This window comes from Alternaria hordeiaustralica (genome assembly GCF_023758085.1).
Source record: "Alternaria hordeiaustralica strain BMP 2776 chromosome Unknown scaffold_38, whole genome shotgun sequence".
NCBI lineage: Eukaryota > Fungi > Ascomycota > Dothideomycetes > Pleosporales > Pleosporaceae > Alternaria > Alternaria hordeiaustralica.
Window position 1 is genome coordinate 95578 of NW_026056810.1, and position 24923 is coordinate 120500.

General features: G+C 53.8%; 5 protein-coding genes across 5 annotated transcripts; 2 read left to right on the forward strand and 3 right to left on the reverse strand.

The window, feature by feature from the left end:
* Positions 1–9446: 9446 nt before the first annotated feature.
* Positions 9447–10592, reverse strand: J4E84_010233 (uncharacterized protein; the record flags this gene model as incomplete). Its single annotated transcript, XM_049392789.1, has 1 exon — positions 9447–10592. The coding sequence occupies one exon, from the start codon at positions 10590–10592 to the stop codon at positions 9447–9449; it is 1146 nt and encodes a 381-aa protein (XP_049239481.1).
* Positions 10593–16367: 5775 nt separating this feature from the next.
* Positions 16368–17905, forward strand: J4E84_010234 (uncharacterized protein; the record flags this gene model as incomplete). The annotated part of the gene is made up of 2 exons (XM_049392790.1): positions 16368–16374; positions 16527–17905. The coding sequence occupies 2 exons, from the start codon at positions 16368–16370 to the stop codon at positions 17903–17905; spliced, it is 1386 nt and encodes a 461-aa protein (XP_049239482.1).
* A 183-nt stretch (positions 17906–18088) lies between these two features.
* Positions 18089–18808, reverse strand: J4E84_010235 (uncharacterized protein; the record flags this gene model as incomplete). The annotated part of the gene is made up of 2 exons (XM_049392791.1): positions 18089–18246; positions 18445–18808. 2 exons carry the CDS (start codon positions 18806–18808, stop codon positions 18089–18091), a joined length of 522 nt encoding a protein of 173 aa, XP_049239483.1.
* A 588-nt stretch (positions 18809–19396) lies between these two features.
* Positions 19397–19651, reverse strand: J4E84_010236 (uncharacterized protein; the record flags this gene model as incomplete). The annotated part of the gene is given in 2 exon segments (XM_049392792.1): positions 19397–19626; positions 19645–19651. The coding sequence occupies 2 exon segments, from the start codon at positions 19649–19651 to the stop codon at positions 19397–19399; spliced, it is 237 nt and encodes a 78-aa protein (XP_049239484.1).
* A 1433-nt stretch (positions 19652–21084) lies between these two features.
* On the forward strand, positions 21085–22286 carry J4E84_010237 (uncharacterized protein; the record flags this gene model as incomplete). The annotated part of the gene is made up of 2 exons (XM_049392793.1): positions 21085–21554; positions 21605–22286. The coding sequence occupies 2 exons, from the start codon at positions 21085–21087 to the stop codon at positions 22284–22286; spliced, it is 1152 nt and encodes a 383-aa protein (XP_049239485.1).
* Between the last annotated feature and the right edge of the window lie 2637 nt (positions 22287–24923).

Genomic DNA, 24923 nt, shown 5'->3' on the forward strand with positions numbered 1-24923 from the left:
ACGATGGCCGCGGGGGTCTGTGCGTCATGCCAAGCAGACTTTCCGCCCTCCCCCGCGTGGCCGAGAGCCGCACTAGAAGGCTGCCCAGGTATCCACCTGTCTCTGCACTGCATTGCCCGCCTCTACCGTTACCACCAGCAGTCATATGCCCCGGAGCCGCAACAGCGGCATCGCGCATCACGTCATCGGCTGGTCAATCCATCCACGCCCACTGAACCGGCACGTCCACATCGCACTCGGCCATGGCTGCGCGACCGAGGTCACCAGGTGCCCGCTTGGCATGTCCGTCTCCAGGGAAGGGCGGCATGTCGCCGATGGCGCGCACATTTGTTCAGGGGCAGCCACTGGCTTACGCGATTACAGACATGCACGAGGCCCAACTTGCACCGCAGGGAAACACCCTTTCGTGCTCCAGTCACGTCACAGAGCCTCCCCAACGCCATACGACCTATCCTTAGCCACTTTCGACCGCCTCCGACCGCCTCCGATCGCCTCCAACAATGAATACTACTCCTCCACGCGCGAGAGGATGCGTGACCGGCGCATTTGCGTGTCACTTCAACAAGAGCACCATCTGACCGTACGCAGGCTACACCATTCGCAATAACGACCCTTTCCCCCCGACGGGCTCCGCAGCGAGGGAATGATGCGACAGCTCCGAGCAACGGCGGCTCGAAAATGCACACACAATGTCACTGGTGCATCTCACTCACTGCTCCTTAGGCGTTTCTCGACGTTATCAATCGACGCTATACCCAACAGCCGACGGATTTTGAGCGATCGTGCAGACTACAGGAACACATAATGGTGCGAGGACTGTTCCCGTTCCGTTCGATGCGTACAACAGCCTCGCATACTCTCCTTCGCTCATGCGCGCGGGGTCGGAGCTACTGCTGTTCGTCAACGCAGTGCTCTGTGGAGCTCGGTCAGTACCCCATTGGAGTACCTGGCTTGCTTGGTACCTAAGGGGGGAAGAGTTTTCAAGGCATACACGCCTCCACCGTATCGGTTTAACAAGCGGCTGAGCAGATGCGCTGCCGTCTACATGGGTAAAAATACACAAGTAGCGAGGAGTCTGAAGGCAATGTCGACATGAGCGTCTGGCAATTTGGAGCTGCTGCGATGGATAGGCACTGCGCCGCATGTACCTCCCGCGTCCTATAATACATGACAAGAGAGCAGATGTCGCGCGTGGCAGACTTTCCCGCGAGCAGTACGCGAAGTTCTCGACTACCACAAGGATACTCTCGGCAGAGGGCGAAGTCCATGTAGTTCCATGCCTCCACTACCGCGCTTTCAGCACTCAGCCGAAGAACGGCATACCTATCACCGGTTGCCTTCACAACCGGACTTATCCAGCCTGTCGCGCTCGATCACGCTTGATAACGCTTGATGACGCTCGATCACTATCCTCTCGCCCTCATGCCAGACTATACGTTGGGCTTTCCCCAGCTTAGTATGCCTACTTCACTACTCTGCTCCTCCGCTGGTATCTTGATCGTTTCAGGCGCCCGAGCCTGAATCACTTATTATCGTCTATTTCATTCCTTGTTTTGCGGTTCCATGCATTCCAAAGGGTCACTTCCTAAATGGCAACCGCTGTTTGAGAAGTATCAGTAATGAGCGAACTGATATCCAGGAAGGATACATGGATTTCATTCATATACGCACATTGTAAGAGACGACCTGGTGGTCGGCAAGGTAGAGGCCACGGCCCCAGTTGTCTGAGAACTCATCTTCACAGCGTACCGTTAGCAGAACGCCTATTGGGAAGATGGCATAGCGAAGCTATTCTAGCCGTCGCCAGTGACGAACACATTTGGGGTGAACCGACTGTCACGAAACTCGCTTTCGCAACACATGTTCACGTCGCCAAATCATAACCATGTTTACGTGATTGAAGTGGATAGCCACAAGCAAATATGTTGATCTTCGGCAGTATTCCAAACCTATTACGCCAACAAGCCTAGCCTTGACACATCGGTTAAAGCTTCGCAAGTCAATCCCCAGTGTCGTTGATAAGTATATAGCTGTAGTGGTGGACGAGTCCGCCGATATCGTCCCATCAGCCTGATGCATCACCATCTATTTTGAGTTGGGTTGCTTGAACAACTGTACACCAATGCAATAATACTGTCGACCATGGTTTGTATCTGCGTGAGGTGGCTCTGATGGACGCAACAGATCTTCAAAGCTACCTATGTGTTGCCCAAAAAGACAGAAGTTTCGAAATAGACGAAGCTGTGCTTTCGCTGGATCTTAGTCAGTTGTTAGCGCATTGGCGGACATATACGGCGATGGTGTAGATGAGAATCTAGTATTCTTCTGGGGTAGTCTTCGTTGCTACCTTGTGGAGAATGATAGTGCACTCCGGAGAAGCGGGCTCCATGCGCGGGACTTTCGACACTCGCTGGTGATGTCGCTCTCAGCGTAATAGACAGCCAGCGATCGTCCCGAACGAAAGTAATCGCACTTCGATGAGATCTTTTGCACTCGACCGCGGGCAAATGCCAGGAGCTTGACATCTATGGGCGGGAAAAGAGCGTCATCAGCAACTTCTGCCAACAGCATACGAGATTTGAGGTTTTGGTGTAACAACAGAGGGCTTGTTAGTCGTAAGATTTCTGCGGCGAGATATCCGAAGCATTGAGGTTTGACACGCGCATCTACGGTCGAGATCTCTCCAAGGCTTGAAGGTCTCGTAGAAGGTGCCCCATTATCATGTGGGTTGTGACGTCGCACGGGGCTGGCCGCAACGACAAGCGACGCGTCATGACCGACATTCTCACTCACATCTCGCAACGTCGCATCAACTCATAATACAGGTATTCTAAGATGTTATCGGGCGACACTATCGAATCACGAATTCCATTTCGTCATTGTGTCCCTGTAGCACCATTTCACCACACCTCACGAGCGAGGGGCTCCTTGGCGATGCACAATGTACTTTTTTCCTCACACATGACATGCATCTTTCACTGTGCCATTCTCTGGAATCAGGAAGATCAAGTGCACACATAAACGAGCCAGTGGAACAGCTGACCTATCTGACACAACCGGCAAGAGCCCGCTCTAGTAAAAGGCAACGGTAAAGCTTTCTAATCTGCGCTCGTTTGCCTTGCTCGTCCAACGCTCACTCCATATCACACATACTCACGATCCTCACCGCGCATTCAATCCCCATCCCTACCAGACCGGCAATTAACGTGTTATCGCTCAGCGTTCAAAGGAGGTCGGCCAATTACTTAGCCACTTCTTCCGCTGTCACCGAACACTTCTAAGAGAACGAATTCTCCGAGGCGCAACATCGCTATCATGAACGAAAAGACTATCCACGCTACGGAATCCAAAAGCTCGTGCGCCATAGGCAATCTCAGGGAGTGGCTAAGGCTTCGGTGGTCCGGCTTTCTCACCATGCTCGCCGTCTTCCAGAACGGACTCAAGACACGCTCGCAGAAGCTCCGGAGCCGTTTCATCGCCACTGGCTCATCGTCGCATTGTTAGTGCTCATTGCTTGTTGAGTCATGCTCGAGCTTGTTCGTGTGGATACAATCGAGCTACAAGCGGTCGGAGCAGTCGTAAGTACATGCGATGCCTCATAGGCTTACCCTCGGCTGACGATATAGTTGAGATTAGTGTGATGTCAAGGGCTCTATTATAGCCAATGTTACGGTGACTCGGTCGCCATTGATCTTGGGGTTCTGGAAGGGGTTATTTATGAACGCGACTGGAGGGAACAAGTGAATGGGACGTTTTTACTCATTCGACGCAGCTCGAAGAAGACGGGTGTGTCTTCTTAGGCCGGTCTGATTACGACAACTGTCGCTAGAGAGACGACTTTGCTCTTACGATATCCTTCCGCGAGAAGCGTTTTGGGCTTCTGCTAATACGAATCAATCGATGATCTTCTTCATAAGCGCCTTGATCTTGACTGCGAGCCATTGCCATCCCTATCACCTTCTTGTGTCAGTTGATGGAGCACTACGAGAGAGCTTGAGATGCAATGGCGCGATGCGAATCGGTGCGGAGAAGTGGTCGCGATGTGGTGTCGTCAAGGCTCGCATGAGGAAGTCGGACGCGTCCTCCCACATTGCCGAGGCAGCTTCAACAGTCTAACCGCTTGCGTAGATCGTCTACAGATTGCCATCCATCAGGTTTACCCGGGCAAAACAAGTAGTCCGCAGCTTGGGTATATCCTTACTGATGAGTCCGTAACATTTGTGTTGAGTTTGGGTCTGTTCATCTACGTTGCAATATGTGGTCAGCGTAGCTTCTGCTCCTGCCCCATTTCCGCAGCAGTGTCGTATCAAGCCGGTACGTAACCTGCAGTGATCTAGAATGTAGAAGTCGAAGCTGTCTTGTCCTCTCGAAGAATGAAACCCGAGAGATGCGACACGCGATATGATGACAACTGGCATGTACCTCTAAGACAGAAGTTGGGCGTGCAATATGCGGCGCGTCATCATCACGTGATGGCGCGCTTCCCGCGCAAGCGCGTCGCGGGGAAATGGTGACATCCTGGGCTGACCAGTTTCATCTACCAACAGCATGCCACTTGTCATGTACAGAGCTTATCCCAGTTCTGTCGCGTTTGTGCTCGGGTAAATTGAATGCAACGTTCGGTGTGGTAGCATTTGTGGCGAAATGTTGCTGATGACTTTGGAGGGTGCCACGGGGCTATTGCAAGACAACATAGTGAGCGGGATGGAGCCTTACTAAGTAGTCGAGGTTGCTGCATTGAGCCCTGACAGACGGCAGACCTGAAATCTTCAAACTCCAATCTGCAGACTCCCACACTCCCCATGGAGTCTCGGCATCGAAACCCAGCCGCGCCACCAAAGGAACAACACAGTGACGTTTCGGTCAGGGCACGAAGTGACAGGAGAGCTTTCGTGATCAGACTACGCGGATAAGGGCGGCCTGCAAGAGCGCAGTACATTAGAGCAACGACCTACATGTGCTGTGTCTGCTCTGCCTCGAAATACATCGGGAAGTTTGTTCTACACAATTATAGTTCATTCATCATCTCACCGGACAACTTGGTGACTACATCCTCGGCTTTCTTACAGGCTCGCGGCTATGAAGCAACACACCGCATCTTCCCAAGATGACCACCATATCCTCCCGCTGACTGCCATCATCGGCATCCACGTCAGTACACTCCCTCCTTTACGCTCGACGACAAAGCCTCTTCGCCTCCTCTGTCTTTCCATTGTTGAATGCGCGGTCGCATGACGTATCTCAGCGACGTGAGTATGCGTTCCCCTCTCGGCGTGGACCACGACGATAACCTTCACCAAGATCACTGTCGCAGTGAGCGCGCCCGTGAGCCATACTATGGCACTGACTACATTCGTGCATAAATCGACAGCGATTGCCGTTAATGCAGCGAGGAATGGTCGGATGGTTCCAGAAATAACAGGTTTGGATGTGTTCCTTGCCCTTTTGGTGGCTGAATGGTTCTTTGCTGTGGAACTTTGGCCTCGTCTCTGCAGCAATGGTAGTGGAGGTGGTGGTGGTGGTGGTTTCATCTTCATCGAGGGCGAAACGAACTCCCCTGCGACTACGTTCGATGGAGCGAGGTCTACGAAGGGCTGGCGGTGGGGAGCGTGGGGATCTTGAGCGACGTAATTCCGGTGGCGCATGACGGTTTCCAGTTTCTGGAAATCTGGCAGAGGCTTCATAGCGGAGCAGCGAAGGGCGGCGGGGTGCCCATGGCATTGAGCTCGCGTTGTATGGAACGGCGCCTTGAGAGCCCGAAGGTGTGGGCTGCTGCGCGTAAGGGATTTCCTCAGGTTCGGGCTGGTCAGTCGGCACGTCAGCCTGCTCGGGGGTCTGCGGTAACCTCTCTGCCACTTCTGTCTCGGCTCGACTATTGTACTTATTCACCAGACGTTGGGTGATCGGAGGGGTATTCAGTGTCTCAGTCGGCTTGGTGGCGTGCAGTGAAGCCTCTGCCCAGGCTCGTGGATTATTGTATCGGTCTACCATGTCTTGAGTGATCGGAAGCAAACCAGGTACCTCCGTCGGTCGCAGCCAGGTCGCAACGCCCAAGCCATTGTAGAAGTACGTATTGCCGTTCTCATCTGATGCTCGGTACCAGCCCCTGGGCAGGACGTAGGGTGCCCGCGATCGAGCTTCGGGCCATGAGGGGTGAATGAATCCGGCAGCTCGAAGACTTTGGGCAGTGGGGATGCACGTATCGCCCTTGTTCAGAGATGTTGTGTAGGTGGTGGGGATGATTGGCCGAAATGAAGACTGTAGAGACGCCCGAGTGCTGAGATCTCTTGAATATAACGGGGAACTTATGTTAGCTTCTGAAGACGAGGAGCCGATGTGTGCGTGGGAAGATACGGGCGGTGATGAGGGACTGTCTTCGATCTTGACTTGGCCAAAGGTCAGCATTGGGGAAGAGAAAGCGGGTTAATATTGACGCACTTTCTAGTTGCTCAGATTTCACCATGATATGTCTCTCAAGCTTCTCATGTTCTGCGCACTTGACCGCTCGTTTGCCGGATTGGGGCGATATATCGTTGACTGGACGTGATTGTTGCGGACGCGGTCGCTCCATGTCAATGACCTTGGAAAGGAACTAGTCGTGTCGTTGACTAGTGTCTTTTACGATGACAGTGAACGGTTGGAAGCGCGAGAGGAAGCGAGTGTCGGGTGGCTCGCACGTACTTTTCACTTTGATTCAAGTGCGCGTTCGAACTGTTTGTGTACCTGCATCATGCCCTAACATCCTTGGCGCTAGCGCCGCAACGACCCGCATCCGACGAAGCTCCACCCGCGACATTATAGCAAAGAGGCGGCCGTCTACCAATGAATACAGACGCAGATATTCCACCGATTGGCGTCATACGTGGCTTCTTCTCGTTGCGTTTAAAGCAAGTGTGAGGTCATATGTGGTAACAGGCTAAAGTACGGTGATACATGGCAATATGCTGAGTCGACACACGAATTAGATGTTTTCTATACCATAAGGAAGTGATACAGAGAATATCAATGTCGCAGGAAAACTCATTTTGAGGCGCATGTATCGAAACCCGTCATTGACACGACCAGTACCGTGAACGTGTTCTGTTCCTGGGGACACCAAGAAGGCCGTGGAGACTGGCTCGAAACATGGAATTTGCGACAGTCGATCGATAGAAAATGACAGAGAGAATCGACATAACGCTGGACGGATGCAGCAACTAGGCAGGGTAACGGACGTGGGTGGAATGGTCCTTGTCACACATGGGCATCGCGCGGGCCACGTATGCGCAATAGGTTGATGGATTTCTGCCCCGGAAAGTGAAGGAAAGACGTTGTGTGTGCTACGAGAATTACCGGGAGTGATTAGTGGAACGAGGATGCATACGTGAGGTGAAGGAGATGTGGCGGCTTCGAGTTTCGCGGGGTCGGCAAAATCGCCCACCTGCTGATCAGCCAATGAGAGTGGACCATGCCCGATGACGCGCGAGCCACCCCGCTACGCGTCAACCTCATCGCGACACAGCATCTTCAATCACAAGCGATAGGCGTCGCTGCCAGCCGAGACTCGCCATATTCAATCAGAACGAGATTACGATCCTGACCTGAAGCCGTCCCGACTGGAAGCCATCGCTGGCCGCCACAATCTGCCAAAGTCCATCCGCAACGCTGTTGTGCGACTTAACCAGCGGCGATGACCAATCGCCCGACAACGGAAGGACGGCAACTTTTGACATGCGCCGCGACGGCAGCAGACTTTTCCAATGGATCCGAGAGAAAACATGACCAGCACCTGCACCAATGCCATATCCTCGGAACGGATGGCGGTGAGGACAACCGGAAGGCATTGGAAACCGATGATGGAAGTAAGAGCCAACTTCCGGGACCTTAGCATAGACATGGTCGCGCGCATGACGGACGTAGAATTTCCAAGATGGACACTTGATCGGGTCGAGGGTGAGCAATATGGGGGACATGGCCGATATCACAAGCTTTCACTATTCTTCAGTCGATACTGATGACTCCCTCGATCACATGCCGCAGGGCAACTTCTTGCATTCCATTTCACATGCGAACCGCCATGGATCGCAGACCAGGCGATGATCTGGTCATGGCTACAGTCATGAGTGCAAGCCACTCGGCTTCGACAGAAGCGTCACTAGGGGTAATCGCATTCTGCATCGCATGCTACGACGAAGTATTGGGACGAAAGTATACATGAGCACCACCTGCTTAATTTGATGGCGCTACCACGTGCTTTCCACGTGCTCCCCAACGATGTCGAGGATCCCTGTCTAATTTGTCGACCTCGGCCGCACCTCATCCCAGACCCAACCTACCCCCACCTTGTGACATGACGCGCACTCACGCATGGACACACACGCTCCCGCAGGCGTCGCGATCGAATTCCACAATACTCCGTTACGACAACCACGGGTGCGAAAGGCACAGCGCCGACAGAAGTACGACCATGAGCTAGCGGGTGCGCAGACGTCTCCAAGCACCAATGCCGATCACTCGACATATCCAACAACAGACCACGGCCGAGGAAGTGCCTATAGCGTGGAGCGCATCGCCGGTCGCCCGATCTTGTTCACGATGATCGTTCCTGGATGCGGTAGCCAATACCCACGTCCTTGTGTCCATTGAAGCAGTCGCAGATATGTGCGCCTCGTTGCGCATAGGATGCGCGAGAGCCACGCCGATAGACTGCCGAGAGCTGTTTGAGTAGCGAGCTTATTCCGGTGCATATTTCCAGTCCATGAAGATACCCCCAAACACCGACGCTAACTCTGGCTCTCAGCAGATATGCTATACAGCGGACGAAGCGATGCGGATATATCAGAAGCGAGAACATTGCTCCGACCCAGCCATCCGCGCTCAATATCGATCGATGTCACCAGGGAAACACACGTGCACAGCGTTGATGGTGCTCAAAGGATACTTTCCGTTTGGCGAAGCCAGCAGCGTCTTACGCTACGGTAATCCTCTGCACGGCATGGGTGGGCGTGGTGATGAGGGCAGCCGGGTTATCGCAGGTGCGCTGAGATGTGTCTCAGTCGACTGTAAGCAGGAATCCCGTTCAGCACGTTCCTTGTATTGGGTGCAGGTAGTACATTGCCAGCATAGTAAGGGCCCGAGACCGGGGAGGTTGAAGGGGTCACTTTGACGAGATCGAAACGTATCAATTAGTCATGTAGCTGTTGCTACGCGTAGTCTGACCCAGAGCAGATCAGACTGCCTGTCCTCGTGGTGAGTTGGGTGGAGATGCGACGCCGAGGAGAAACACCAAAGGCAGAGTCTTGCTAGGTACATGACGTTACATTATTACACCAAATATAGAATCACGTTCATTCCGTGACGGTGAGTACGCTACATTTGCGGATCGCACGATTTCATGCCCCCTCGATTTGCTTTCATCAGATTCATAGCCACCACAATTATGATGTCGTGCCATCATCTCACAGCCCTCATACCCCCTCGAGGACTACACGCGTGATGTCGACAAACTCTGCTTCCTTCCGTGCAGTCTCTTCACGATCGGCTTTCCACGCCGTAGATGTACGTTCCAGCTCGGCCGTCGCATCCGCCATAGTCATTTGAGCGGCTTCATCACCCATCTGACTTTCATCATCTGGTATACCAAAGGCGACACGCGCGACTCGTTTGCGTGCGTTCAGGTTCGATATGTTCGTTGTTTCCTCGAGATGTACGCCGGCAGCAACATTGGCTTCCCGAGACTGCCTTGCCTTCGCGCGACTGTCCTCCAGTTCCTGCTTCCAGCGCTTCACAATCGCGACCCGATCTTCAGGCTGTACGCTTTGTGCATTGCTTGTGGCCATCGTGACAAGATGCGGGTCGATACGCTGCTCGTCGAGATGCTGACGTTGGAGATGCTGCCTTCCGGTCTCGTTCACCGGGACAATGCCGTCGTCTAAGCACGTTTCGTCCTCGCCCCAGCTTGGGGGATCAGACTGGGTGATGGGTGGTTGATCGGGGGTTTTCTGCGTCGGGGGGTCGTGTTCTACGAGCGTTACGTCTCCGTCTTCGTCTTGTTCTGCGTTGCTTTCCTGCTCCTCGCAGTCGCCAGTCGCAGGCCCGTACACTTCTCTCTGATCAACGTAAACAGCCGTCTTTCTGTGCGCGACTGTAACGCTTCTCTCGGTTGCTTGCGCTTCTTCTAGTACGTGCTTGATGTGTTTTGGTTTGACGTCGCGAGCGTTGCCCTTAGCAGTTGCGATGAGGCCAACGGCTGTTTTCCAGTTGAGCTTGGTCTTGTCGTGCAGCGCTCGCAGTTGAACTAGAAAGGTTGGTTTGTCGATCCAGACCGATGCGAAAGCGATGTCAAGTTCAAGCCAGCCGAATTCTACCCACCGACCCTTCTCCAGGCTATTGAAGGCTCCTCGTGCGTTCGTGTGGTCATCCAGCGCTCGTAGCCTCCACCCCTCGATGATGCTATGTGCGGTCGCGTCGAGCAGTGCGAGCAAGGCGCGACGGTCTTCGGGGTACTTGTGCAGTAGCTTGGAGTATGTGATCAGCGTGGCTTCCGAGTCTGCGTGCAAGGTAGAAATCTGGCGTTGTAGTGCTCGGGCATCCTTCGCTAACGAGGTACCCATGTTATAGGCGAGAAGGTGGACCGTGAATGCCCATCGTTGGCGGATTGGACGATGTGGGGTGAAACGTGAGAGAAGGGCCGCGTGCTTGGATGAGTGGGAAGGAGCTCACGGCCACGATGACATTCCTGGATGGCAGTGACGGCAACCTGAGCTAGGCTGCTTTGGGTCAGCGTCGACCTCCCACAGTGCATCTTCTTAGGTGCCTGCCGAATCGAACGAGATAATGAGAAGATCTCGACAAACGATTTAATAGGCTTACTACACTCGGCTTCGGTGAGATGCAAGAACCTCTTCGAATAGATGCTGCTATCATCTGAAGGCAGCAACGCTCAGCCCGTGCGCGGATGCGACATCGCCACCACCCGAACTGTCAACCAGTGTTTCGATTCATATCGTATGAGATTCGGCACTGTGACAAGACTCAAGGGGAGTGACTTCCAGAGATTCTCGATGCATGAATCCATTGCCGCCTGCGATTGCGACCATCCATGCCTCGCAGGGTAGGAATAATGAGTATCCGGTTACAGACGGCTAGCCAGTTCTTCGTCTATCAATCGTCTCGGAATGGGTGATACCGCTATCTTCTGGAAGCTCGATTCCACTATATCAATAATCCATCCAGCTTTGCTAGCACATCAGTTGAAGGAGCTGGTCACGCCACCCTTCGACAATTGACGTTACCTAGGTAGACATGGCTCTGATCCACATCGCAGTCTACAAATAACTTGCTTGGTAAAGCTCATACATGTCTTCAAAGCATGCTAGGTATCAAGAGTTGATACAATGTAAGCAACAAATACGAGATAGAGTTTAGCTACCCCAAGTATCGATACATCATTCCAACGTACGGTCCAGAGCAGGAAGTGGTTTTCGCGCGAGAGCAATCGAAGATGATTCGATGTCAAGTTACGACCTCATCATCATCCAGGTCAGACGGAAGGGTAATTGATACAATGCTAGCAAGGCAGAAGGTAATACAACCTGTGCAAGCGGGGGCATGGGAGCCGGATACATGAAGATGTCGACGTTGTCAAGAAAGTGATTGCTGCTATTCAGCCTCCATGAGTAGGGAAAGAGTGTTGATCATGACAGAAGGAGAAAGCCACATGGAGCTGCTGGCGGCTCATACCAATCCCTTCGCTGAGCCCCTGCATCGCGGTATTCGAGACATGGCCGAAGCAACGGTCGAAAGCTTCCACTGCCGCCAAAGACTACTCCAACCCGACTCATATTTCTACTCCTCCGGGAACTTTCGTTTCGGCGCATCCGTAAAGTCTTGCATATCGTGAACAGGGGCCGCTTCTGTGGTGATGAGGTATCGCAGGGAGTCTACGGACGTCGTCGCTGAAGGCGGGAGGCCTTTCGATGAAGGCGGCGCGAATTCCACCTAGCCATGACCTTCCAGCTCATACGGCCTCTCCTTCCTACAGCAATCTCAAGCGCCGCGCCGTCGATCGATTCTCGTTGTTGCGCGTTCTCGGTCATAGCGAATTTCCCCCTTGACGGTGTTCTTGTTCGCGGCGACGTGTCAGAGAGGTAGGCGAGTGTGCGACGAGGGGCAAGACGTCAAGCATGCGCGTCGTGCTTGCTTCGGGCTGGTCCTCAGAAAAGCGGCTCGGCTGTGGCCATCGCATCAGTCGTAGAGATCGTCTAGGTGAGGATGTCAGCAGCTGCCATTCCACTTTTGGGGTGGGAAGATGTCGTACCAGCGCCATTGCTCTCGAAGACCAGTTGTAGAGACGGCACCTTTACGTAGATGAATGAAGTCGTCCGCGCATGTATCAGCCACTCCGGCTCCTTTGGAGGAGCTCGACAGCGGTTCGCTTGGGGCGAGCTCGAGTTCGAATAGTCATAGCGCGACGAGACTGATGGTGAGGAACCGCGATCACGCAATTGATCTTTTGTTGTGATGCGTGAGATGGGGAAAGATGTGTGGACGGCAGACACGCAACACCAGGAGCGCTGTCGCGACATGTCAATGCGGGGTCGCGTCGATGCGCGCTAGCGTACGTCCTCACGTGCACGATCAAAGCTTGACCGTAAGAGGGCTAGCTCCACATTGGCGACATCATCGACTGACCCAGACCTTGACTTTCTCATCCCCATCATCCCATGCGTCAATTGTGTACTCTCCATCAATCTGCAATATTACGTTCCCATTTCGCATATCTCCAGTAGTTGTAGCTACAATGAATAAATACTCTCCTCTTCTCTCCTATTACTACTACTATGTTCTGACCCCAGTACTTGAGTATGAAGTCTATCATTTTTCCACGGGGTGGAATCGTAGTTAATGGTACCTTCACGGCTCACTCATCACCTTCACCTGCTACACAACGTCAAGCGTTACGCGGCATTCTCAATCCTCCCTCACCTCACACACATCTTATCTGAACGATGGGATCAAAGAGCTACATCGTTCTATCCTGCTGAGCTCTCATTGCAATCAGCATCGACCGTATTCTTCTCCCTCTCTTCACGGCACATCATTCCCCAAACACCCCGGACTTGCACACACGAGCGTTCTGCAAGTGAATCGCGAGAATATGGCGACAGCTTCCGACCCCAGTGTCTCTTACCGCAAGCTCGAGGACCATTTTGCGACACTGGAAACCAATTGTCAAGCAGAAGAAGCGGTACTGAAGGCCGCGACTTTGCGCGATCGCGCCTTCTTACACGAGTTTGACGAACGCGCGCTGCGTATCAGGCAAGAACTGCGGGCCGTTCAGCGAGATGCAGAGGAGTTCATCTTCCACATAGACTGCAAGCAATCGTTGGGGGAGCATAAACAGCGTTTGCCTATCCGACGTAGGGTGGAGTCCATCGTCGTAAGGACTTGGTTCACCCAATTTCTTATATGCACTGACCCGGTGGGTAGAAGAAGACAGCAGAGGGAGCCAACAAGTACGCGCGGATGCTCGGCGCCTTTCACACCGCGGATGTGGGGCGACGCGCTGGGGAGTTGGATGGAAAAGCGGTGAGGGCGTCGGCGCATAGTGGCAGTACCCAGGCGGCTAGCACAGATGCTGTGAACAGGTCCATGGATGCGAGTGTGAACGGACATGCAAGAGAAGCTGAAAAGGATCGAGAATGGGAGTTGGTCGCATCTTGAGGGCACAACCATTACCCGTACATGGGGAGACAGTTCCTGGATACAATACCGTATCAGGGTGATGCCGAAAGTATTACGCTTTCTCGTATTCCTCAAACGAGAAAAGTTTGGGCAACCTTGACTATTGAGCTAAGATCGCGATCCCGTATACATTGTGTGAGGTTATCCAGTTCTATTGATATTTAATAGCCACAATAACGCACCAGTAGTTCACGAAGCAGACACATGTAGGCCACGTTCATGGGTTGAATAGCTCTGTGGCTTTGAGCTTGTTGAATATTTTTATTTGAAGCATATGACTATTTAGTGCGTTGTACTGGCGAGATCTTTGCGTCATCTCCACTGCCAATGGTTTCCAAGTGAGAAGGCTATAAAGCGACACAGCTCAGTATAGCAGCGCGTAGGAAGCGCAAGTCCTAGCTATGAGTGTCGTAGAATTGAGGATAACTTCACTTTCTTCGCACAGATGTGAGCCAGACCCAATGGCATGCTGTATCTCGACTGTATCGAAAGATTGCGCCTGGCACTTGACGTCCGCCGCATGCTGGTCTTGGAAATGGAGACATAGGGAGGTAATGGCATGATAGCATTGTGGAAACAAGTGCCGCGTACCAATCTTTGCCCAAATGCTTGTGAACCGTCCGGCGCATCGTTCGCTGGTATTCTTGACGTAATCGGCCACAGATGTCGGAAGCTCGGCAAGTATCGATATCGTGTGCGCTGGACACTCAGACTCTGATTTCGCTCGTTTCATCCAGATGTCATCCATGGAGACGCATTTTTGACCCTACGTGCGGGGAATCTCGGGACGCAGGTGGAGCCGTGCAGAAGGGTATCTTGACTGGGGGTTTCTGACGGCCTGATCAACACGGTCCAGTCACCTCGCTGTGGCCGAGAGAAGACGGCGGCTTGATCATCGGTGTCGCTGCTGCTTGAACCGCGAGAGTGCTTTTGGATGACAGTAGATTTGCTGGTTTGGTGAGAAGGCGGTGCCGTGGCTGCGACGCCGACGCTCCTGGTGTAGTCGTGGTAGAGCTGTGGCAAGGGAATCTTTTGTTTGTATCTGGTAGGTACGCCTTCCCAAAAATCCCGCATGTAGTCTTCCTCCGGTGTAGAAGCGCCAATGGTCATTCTGCCCTCGCGATGCGCCTTCCCATGTTCGGTGCCGCAATGCTTCGCCAAGATCGCCTCCGGTGTATGGGCAGGACGCGACTCGATAGCATCACGGCCGTAGTGGTCTCTTCTATGTTCCATTTGATCAAGGAGCAAACGTAGGCTCTCGTCAAGATCCAGGACGAAGTCAAAGTCGTATGACCCGGCCCAGTCGGGTGTAGCCGGTCGAGTGATGAGGCAGCGGCCTTGTGTTTCAACTACCTGCGCTGCCATGTATACCGCATCGGGATCGAGGCTGCCGAGGGACATCGTGGGGAAGCTATGGGTGGTTGCTAATTAAAGCGTTGGTCGTGTAGAGATTGATGTCGTCTAGGCCGCCGCTCCAGCTCCCGAATGTGAATTATGGAGTGGGGCCGTGAGTGGAGTCAGGTGACCGCTGCAAACGCTCAATTTTTGATCGAAACTGCGACCTCTGTCCGAGTGAGGCACAATAGCTTCAGTACGCGCAGATGACTCTTCCCATGTTCAAGGGCGCAACACAAACATCATGGCACCACTTGCGACATTGACAGCAGTCAACGCTACCGCCAAATTGGCGTTCTATTGTGGTTTCAATCGGTGTCTGCAAGTACATCGAGGATATCTCATGGTATTCGGTCGGAGGGTGGCATTCGGATGTGTTCTGCAACCACTGTTTACACCATGGTTTTTTCCGGTACAGACTTTGCTAGAACCGGACTAGCGTGGACGATGCCCCTCGTCTCGTCCTCCAGGCCCTACCCTCATCTTCATCTCTCCCTCCTGCTCGGTCTCCGCGGCTCGCGGCGCTCTTCATTCGAATTGCGCTGGCTTTCACCTAGGCGTCCGTCTCGCTCGCCCCTGTCCGCGCCGTATTCCTGTCCCTGCCATGCCAAGTTCAATGGCCGCGCAACCGGTGCCCGCATAACGGCCTCTAGATCCTACCTTCCACGCTGATACGTCTGCGACGCTCTATTCCCAGGAGGAGGGACACGTTCAAACGTGGGGCAGAAGACTGAGCGGGAGTTGCGAACGTCGCCCAACTGGTAAGGCGCCCTACGCATTAACCGTAGCGCTCCGCCTCGTTCCCAGGTTAGTTGGGAGCATTCCTCCAAGGGGTGCAACCCTGGTGTCGCGCTCAACACGCACATTGGTTCGGAGTGGTTGCACGGTCAACGTCTCTCACCACCGGACCCATTGCACTACCACATCGACGGCAATTCATTCTCCAGCACGAGCTGCATCTTATCACCCAAAATCTTTCGCACTCGCGATCCCTGCCAGGGGCTAAGCGAAACTCCAGCATCAAACATGGGGAGGTGGCTGCTTACAGCCGCCAGCCACGCTATGCAAGCCATTTACGCCCCATCCGCAAGCAACATCTACAGTACATGTCTCAGCCGCCCGATCGAGACAGGCTTGCGAGGTGCGTACGTCTTCCATCCTCAGCCTCGCTGTCCACGACCTTAGAGCAGCACTGCCTACGTATGTATCAACAACAGCTTCCTTTAGTCAATATGTATAACGGTGAAATGCCCCGTGGGTTCATTGTCCGCACAAAACATCACAGATATCTACACCTACTTCCCGTGCTGCTCATACCATGAGATATATACTTGCGCTTCTCAGCGCCTTCCTACTGCCCTTCCACTGCATCGCTTCACCCACACCCACGTCAATACCCTCCCCAGCCACTGCCGCTAGAGATGTCATAAGCTCTCTTCCATCAGCAACCGCTCCGCCTTCTCGTCGTGATGACGACTTCGCACCAAGCATTGCGCCGTTCTCGTTAGACCTTCCCACAATATCGATCGCAGAACCTTCCATACCATCTCTCTCACTCGACCTTCCACCTGAGACCTGCACGCCTGGTTTCAGCTCGTACGCAATTCCCGGGCTCGATGGCTACGTCCCTGCGGAGGCATGCAATGCGTTGTGGGTATACTTTCCCAACTTCGCCGCGGCAGTAGCCTTCTCTGTCCTGTTTGGTATGCTCACAATCGCACATCTGGTTCAAGCGATCGTGTACCGCAACGGCTTCTGCTGGGTTATCATAATGGCCGCTCTTTGGGAAACTGGCGCATATGCGTTTCGCGCTCTTGGTTCCAAGGATCAACAATCCTCCGGCATCGCAACGGTCGCTCAGATTTTGGTGTTGGTAGCGCCTATCTGGGTGAACGCCTTCGCCTACATGGTCTTCGCCCGCATCGTTCACTTCTACTCGCCCACTCGCAAGGTCTGGTTCTTCTCCCCCTCCATCCTCGCACTCATCTTCGTCACCCTCGACATTGTCTCGTTTGTCATCCAGCTCGTTGGCGGGGGAATGGCAGGTCCAGGTGCAAGTCTGGAAGCACAAAAGAAGGGCTTGAACATATACATGGGTGGTATCGGTATGCAGGAAGGCTTCATTGTTCTGTTTCTGGGGTTGGTCGTCAAGTTTCACCGCGACCAGCTCCAGGCGGAGAGGGTGGGACGCTTGCCCGCGGACAAGATTGGTGGCTGGAAATGGTTGCTGTACGCGCTGTACGCATGCTTGCTGGCTATCACTATTCGCATCATCTACCGTCTCGCCGAGTTCTCCGCCGGTCTTGGCGCAAGCAACCCTCTGCCGAGCAACGAGCCTCTCCTGTACGTCTTGGAGTCAGCTCCAATGTGGTTGGCCATCTTTGTGTGGAACATAGTCCATCCCGGTCGCTTTATCCGTGGCCCGGACGCCAAGATGCCGCGTTCGTGGCTGTCACGTCATCTTTGCTGCTGCTGTGGCAAACGTCGTTGCGACGACTGCAATGGTGAGCTTGGCCACGCTGGACCTCATCATCAACGCCTAGGAGACGACTCGGATCTGGAAGACAACCAGGAAATGCATCCCGTACCGAAGAGTGCCGGAGGTCATCATGCCGTCAGCCCGACAAATCCTTTCCTGGATGAAACATCTCGCGACTCTTCCTCGAATCCCGACTCCAGGGAAGGGCACCGTCTTCGCCCTTCGTCGGCTGCCGAAAATTTCCGCGATGTCAGCCCAGAGCCAACATCGTATACTGCATACCGTCCTCGCGGAGTTCTGGGCTAAGCGGAACTAGTTCAATTCCCTTAGCTCGCTCCATTGGCAGCGGGTTCATTCGAGGACAGACAGTATACATTGGACATGAATGAAGGGAAGCTATCGAATGGACCAGTGGTGGCTGTAGAACCGTACAATCATATATAGGTATATATCATGGACTTGGATGAACAAAAAGCAATGTTAGATCTATCACAAAATGATCTGCCCGTGAGCCATACCCATCGTTTTGACTGTGTCTCTTCCGGGGAAAGAATAGACCCAGTGCATCCTGACATCCTGATCCTTGGTCCACTTCTGGGCGATCTCCAGGTTCAATGAGGTAGCGGGTTCATGCATGTTACCCCGTGCTTCACGCAATGATTGAACGTAACCTCCCCATCAACACCAACACCAAACTCGACGTCTTCGTTGATACACTTCAAAGGAGGAGAGATAGGTGGCTTCACGAGCAGCGGGGGGATTCCGAGTTCTTCGTGAGTGCTCATTTTTGACGTTGCAAAGCGGAATATCAGCCTCGAGAGTCATGGCAATGAAAGAATGCTTACCGGCTAGCTTGCCATGCATGATGGATACTTCCTGCTTCATTGCCCCCCTTCGTTCAAGCCAGTCCCTCTCATTGGACTTTGGGCCGATCACAACGGCGAGGTCCAAGTAGTGAAGATGCCTATGGCCAAGGTACTCGAGGTCTGCACGACGACGACAGATCTTCTTGGATTGCATCTGGTCCGGCGCTTCTGTTGAGAGTCTGCCTCCATAGAAAAACGGATCCACTCCGTCACCTCTCCATGCGATGTCGGGGATACGCTTGGTTGATGCGGGCGGAAGTCGCGGCGGCAGCGGCACTCCGTAGAAGCCGTTGATGAGCTTCTCGAGGGAGTTGTTGTTGGCCATAGCTCCAGGGCTGGTCATGGTTTGTGGGTGTGGAATAAGTGTTATGAGTTGATGAGATAGGAAGTGGAGTGTAGGAGTCTTATTTGTATCGAGCCCAGTGAAGTATATTGCCTATCTGCGCGCGTACGGAGCCTTCTCCCACCTTGAGCGTTCAGTAGGAAAAGCATCCAATACCATGCTACTACCTGCAATGCTAAATTGCTTATCGCCAAAGTAGACTAGGATGCTCAGATATGTGGCAAGCCTCTTGTGTGATTCGCCACGTGGCTTGACGCCTGCGTCAACGCAAGACCAGGACTTGCATAAGCCCTGTTCAAACATCTGTTCGATGTTAGGCTCATATTTGTATAACATTGGCGTAACGGCCAAACGAGGGTCACGCGAAGTTGAGACTCAGTGCGGGAAACATTAGTAGCATTCTCGTCTGCCGCTCAGCCGGTGCTATGAAATCATCTAAGTCTATGAATGGGTATTTGGGTGTCGTGCAATTTGAGGAATGATAGTCGATGTCGACGACGAGCAAGCTGGTCAGAAGTGCAACTTGAGCTGATGGCATTCCCCCTCCACGAACCAAGCTTCGAGACCCAACAAAATGCTGCGGTCTTCCTAGAACGTCAGGCGACCAATGTGTATGCCCAAGGGCACCGTTTGACTCTCTTCCACTGCATATATCAGAGCACCACTGTCGCCTGGGGCGGCGAACGGGGTGCATTCAGCGATCCAGCTAACGATGCCGGCCCACTTGTGCATGTCGTGCCGCCATAATTTCTCCAAGGAAATACCGAGATCCTTGATCTTGAGCTTTTCGTCGGGTTTGTCTCTGACCTCCTGCTTCACTGGTGCATACTAGGCACCTTTCATGCTGAAGTGTATGTTCGTCAAAATACCGAAGGTTTTGCCAGTCGTAAAACCCTCCTTGTACACGCGGATGCCTGATCTCTGCTGTATCAGGCTGTTTATTTGGAAGTCACGCGTGGCCTCCCTCTCCATATCAAATTCTCGCGAATGCCCGTTGGCTCCGTAGTGGTGGAAATTCACCCGTGGTAAAGCGGCCTCGACCTTGTGCTTGTCGTCGTTCTGAACTTTGAGGATTCCCACTTCTCTGGCCATCTTGTTTAGCGGATCAGGATAGCGAACGCGCAGGTGGTCGGCCTCAGGCCTCTCCCGATGTCATGCAGGCCCATACTTTTCCAATCCCAGGAAAGATATCGTTGCGGTTGATGATGCGATCCCTGACATTCAGTGCAAGGCTCTGACAACCGTTTGCCATGTTCGAGTGTGCGGTCTTGCGATCCACGACCATGGAGACGACGTTGACCCAACCCAGAAGCAATGTTTGCGTCTACACCGCTTGTCTGCTCTGAAACACACTTCAGCACGTCTCATGACCTTCTTGGTCGCTTTGTAGTCGTCTGGGTGTGAAAGATGGGGTTCAATATTCGGAGGTGCTGAAGCCTCACAGTCCGGTCATGTCGGCCTCTAACATGGGACGAAAGTGTTGATTTCAGCGTCCGCCTCGGCCGTGTCGCAGCTAAAGGTACTTGTGGCGCCAGTGTCGTGAATGGAAGTGCTGATAAATGAAGCTTGTTGACAGCAGAGCTATTGTGATGGTATGCCGAGTGCCCGTAGGTCTGTGAAGTGGCAAGCGGCGTGGATTTGACGCCGAGAGAGCTGGTTCCGGCTCCATCGATGCCTGCATGTCAACCAGCTATCTGGCGCCTGTTGGAAGGTGCGATGGTGACTTGCGTAGGCGATGCACTTCGCTCACTGTCCACATTCCGGCGTAAGTGTCCACACATATGTTGGTGGTGCATGTCGTACAATCTTGCCCGGGTCAATGTCGTTCATCTCGAGTGGTGTGGTAGTGTACAGGTGACGCGCACTAGCTCGCTTGGCGTGCGCCGGCGGCTCTCAGGGTTGGCGCGCAGCGCGTCCTCCTCCACCCCACGTCTCCATTCTCAGCCACCACTCTCGCATCTCAGATCACTGCCGTCCATGTTCGCTTGCTACGATATAAATCACAGGCACACTTGCTCCTTCGTCCATCCACACCAGAAGATTCGGTCAGGCTTGCGAGAACGACGGGGCGCCTTGCGGAAAGCTGCAGACATCGTCCATCATGGGGTTAGCGCCATGTATCGCTCACATCTCTCGCGATCGCGCAAACAAATTGCATTTCGCGACCTTGAGCTCAAAATGCTCGACGTGACTGCTAGACAAGCGCCTCCTCGACCATCGCCAGCCAGTCATTGATCTTTCCACCCGCCCAACTCATTTCTTCGTTTTCGCTCAGCATGGCACCCCCGACTACACCGTCCTCCCAAAGGTTCCGGCGCACGATCGACGAGCTAGTCGAACACAATCTGATCGTCGACTGTGCCGACAAGGCCTTCCCACAAGAGCTGAATGAGCGTGTGGAGCAAATGCTGAACACGCCGGTCATGCCCGAACAGGCTCATAGCGCACGAGAAATCGTCTGTCAGCATCGAGAGGCCCGCTCCAGGGACAAGAAGAGTGCCGTCGACATGGTGGAGCCGCTGTTGCTCTTCCAGGGAGAGCGAACCGGCTACGCACGTGGCATACCCAACATCGATATCAGCCACGACTATACCCTGACGACAGACTTTGTCCCAATCCCACCAAGTTCCGATTCGGAAGCCTTGAGATATAAACCGGATCTCGCCATTGGGTACTTGAATCCCCGCGATACCGTGACCCGTGTAGACTCAGGGTTGACGGAAAAGGATGACGAGTTCCTGGAGAAGTGAGTTGACGATCACTCGCCAGATTCCCATGCTGACGTTAGATTGCTAGTTTCGCGCTGAACCCCGAACTATCCTTCCCGTTCCTCACTGCCGAGTGGGAAGCAGCAGACGGACATTCCATCCTTAACGCCATGAAGAAGTCTGCTCTCCACGGCGCGACGATCGTAAATTACCATCGGCAATACTTCGAGTCCGCGTACGGCGATACCATACCTGCGACTTCCGCCTACACGATGCACATGTCCGTTACATGCGATATGATGCTGCTACAGCTCTGGCTACATTGGAGCGAAGGGGGTGACAATGGAAAATACTTTATGAAAGAACTGTACTCGTGCAGTATGTCTATGGAGGAGCAGATCGCGAAGGCCCAAGCGATCCTGAAGAGCCACCTGGACTGGGCGCTTGCGGATCGGCTTCAAGCTATCAAGGACGCACTTCCCCTTTGGCAAAAGGCTCGCGCTATAGAGAAGGCGAGTCACGAATTGAAAGAGGCTAGACGCATGTCAGCACTCGCTATTCGCGGATCGGTTTTTGTCCGTTCTCACACCACCCAAGCCACGGCAAATCCAAAGACGCCTCGTAGGAGTGTGGCAACACCCAAGTCGACCTCGAAGTCAAAGGCAACCAACAGCAACCACACATCATTACCACGAACCCGAAAGAGGCAGAGAGATTCCGCTGAGAGTTATGTTCCGCAAGATCAGATTGACGAGCTCTCACAGTCCTAGAGAAGGTTCAAGATCACGGGCGCCACAGATCGCCTGGAAACGCGGGTGCCAGTGGTAGCGCGACCGCCATCGGAGGCAAGAAGACAGCGACCACCAAACCAGTGGTGGAGGTGATGGAGACGAAGGGGGTCGCGCAAGTTGTAGCAGACTTTGCCCTCCTGCTCATCGTGAGAAGCACGAACGCCGCTCGATTGTGAGCTCCTCTTCAGCTCATGCCTTGGAGTACGCGATTTGAGGTCCCAGCAATGTGTTATATGGCATCGTTGTTGGTTTAGTCTTCATACTATGTAAAGATGGATATCAGCACACAATGCACCGAGCTTCTCTCCGTTTCTTCTCAAGATGCCCTGACCGCAGTCCGCACAGATGAAGGTGACGTATGCGCCCTTCGTTGACTAGCATGCAATAACCCAAGTCTATCTAGATTCATTGCGCATATCCTTCCTTACATTATCGTGTCTCTTTATGACATTTATGCGTGGGGCTGAACATGTGGCGAGCGAGGATGCAGCTGCCAAAATTGGGTCAGGCTCGGAAGATCGGAGACAGCATGCCACCCGCCCCATTCGTCTCTCCCATAGAACCTTCGCGTCTACAGTTTACTCGGGCAGAAACCGGAATAGATCTAGCAAGATCGTATGCGATAGAGATCTGCACGGCTCCCCTCAACCTTCGCCCTCACTGGTGGACTTATTGGGATCACTGCCCTGGGCTGGGCGGGGCCGCAGTCGCGGTGCGGGCCGTATGTTGATCTTCAAGCTCAACGGCGCGGATCTAGCTCGGGGTGCTTCGCGCTTGGCCATCATGCGGAGCAACGCAGCTTCTGACACTCGCTCGAAAGCTGTGATAGACCTTTTCGTCGCGGTATCGGCCGAAAGAGTGACTCTACACGCACACCCAGCAGTGAGATATCCTCTCGACCGACCACATGGACTCTCAACATTGCAACACGTCTGACATCGTCAGCTCCCCTGGTGGAATTCGCGAACGCGACAACAGCCCATAAAATCTCGATCGATAGACAGCCTTTTGACTACTTGTTGTACTGCAGACGCACGGGTGCTGCTCGTACGGCAATCTGTCTTCATTACCGACACAGCGAAAATTGGTACGTCACTCAGTTCTCGACCAGTACATCCACTTCATTGCGCTACCGACTACATGGAGGATCGGGGGAGGGCACGAAGGCATACTGCAGCAACGTTGTCGTCGCAAAGGATGCAACCGTCGAAGATCGCATACCCCGCGGATGTGCCTTGTTTAATTGGCGGAACGCGTAGTCACGTGCATCTCGGATCCAAGCTTGCTTAACCCCTGGCGATGACGGCACGCGTCCTGACTAGCAAAGCTCCGAACCAACCAACACGAGAATCGTCCCACACCAACAAAGTAGCGCCGGCGCCAGCCCCATCGCATTATGGCGACCCTGCCTGGTATGACCGCCCTTGCACGTAGCCCGCTACCCCTCCCGTCATCTCCGAGCCCTTCCGCATTTCTTGTCTTCATTGTTGGCGCGCAATCGTGTTTGCTAACATACACCAGCTTCGGGCAAGCCACGCCGCTCCACACGCACATCCACACGCTTCGACTACGCCGAACCGTCGCCAGAATCGGAAGACGAAGAGCACCTTGCCGAGTGCGTCCTTCAAGAGGAGCGTCGGGAAGATGGCGTACTGTGGTATGAGGTCAAATGGGCTGGCACCGATCCGAAGACCGGTTTGCGCTACGACCCCAGCTGGATCCCGGCCGACGGAGCAAACAACGCGTTGAAGAAGGACTGGGAGAGACTGAAGAGACTCCGTAGGGCTCGAGATGCCGTCGTAGCTCGTACTGCCCGTCAATCTGGAGCTACCCGTGGAGTTCAAGCCGAGCGCACCGCCGAGGCCGGTCGCATTGTGGAAGGCGTTTGGGCCGATGAAGCTGCTCTGGAGGTCCGAGATGGTCGCGTCGCCCACACTGCCAATGCTCCCGCCGCCAGGACTGCTCGTTCGGCCGCAACACTCGAAGCCTCTGATGACGACGAATTCACACTTGCGCGCGAGTATCAACCAATAACTCCCCGGCGTGAAGAGCGCGCGATGCGCCTTCTACATCAACCTTACGAGTCCTTGCGTCGTACTCGCCAACCCTCCTGCGATCGACCTCTTCCTTCAACCGAACACCCCTATACACTCAGTGCTAGGCAGACGACGGCACCCATCTTCACACCTACGCCGCGCTCCGCTGTCTACCGTTATCAGCCCTACCCATCCAGCAGACCACCTAGCTCACCACCTATACGACGGCCTGAGTCATTACATCGGCTAATGGCGGAGGTAATGGCGGAGTCGGCGCGAAACGCTGCAAACACGGAATTGGACCGTCAATGCTTCATATGTTTCGATAGCGTCGAGACTTTTGAAGCGGATGGTATTCACTACCAGAGGCTACGTTGCTGCGGTATGTATCCCATTCGTCTACTCACCAACACCTTGACTGACTGTACCAGGGAAGCTCAGCTGCCACAACTGCTTACGGAGTTGGCTTGAGCGCGCAGACAAACCGGACGTGTGTGCGCACTGCCGACAGCCTCTCGAAGAGTTCGAACTGCAACCAACCACTCGCGAACCTTCAGCTATGAGCGAGACGCCCTCGCCG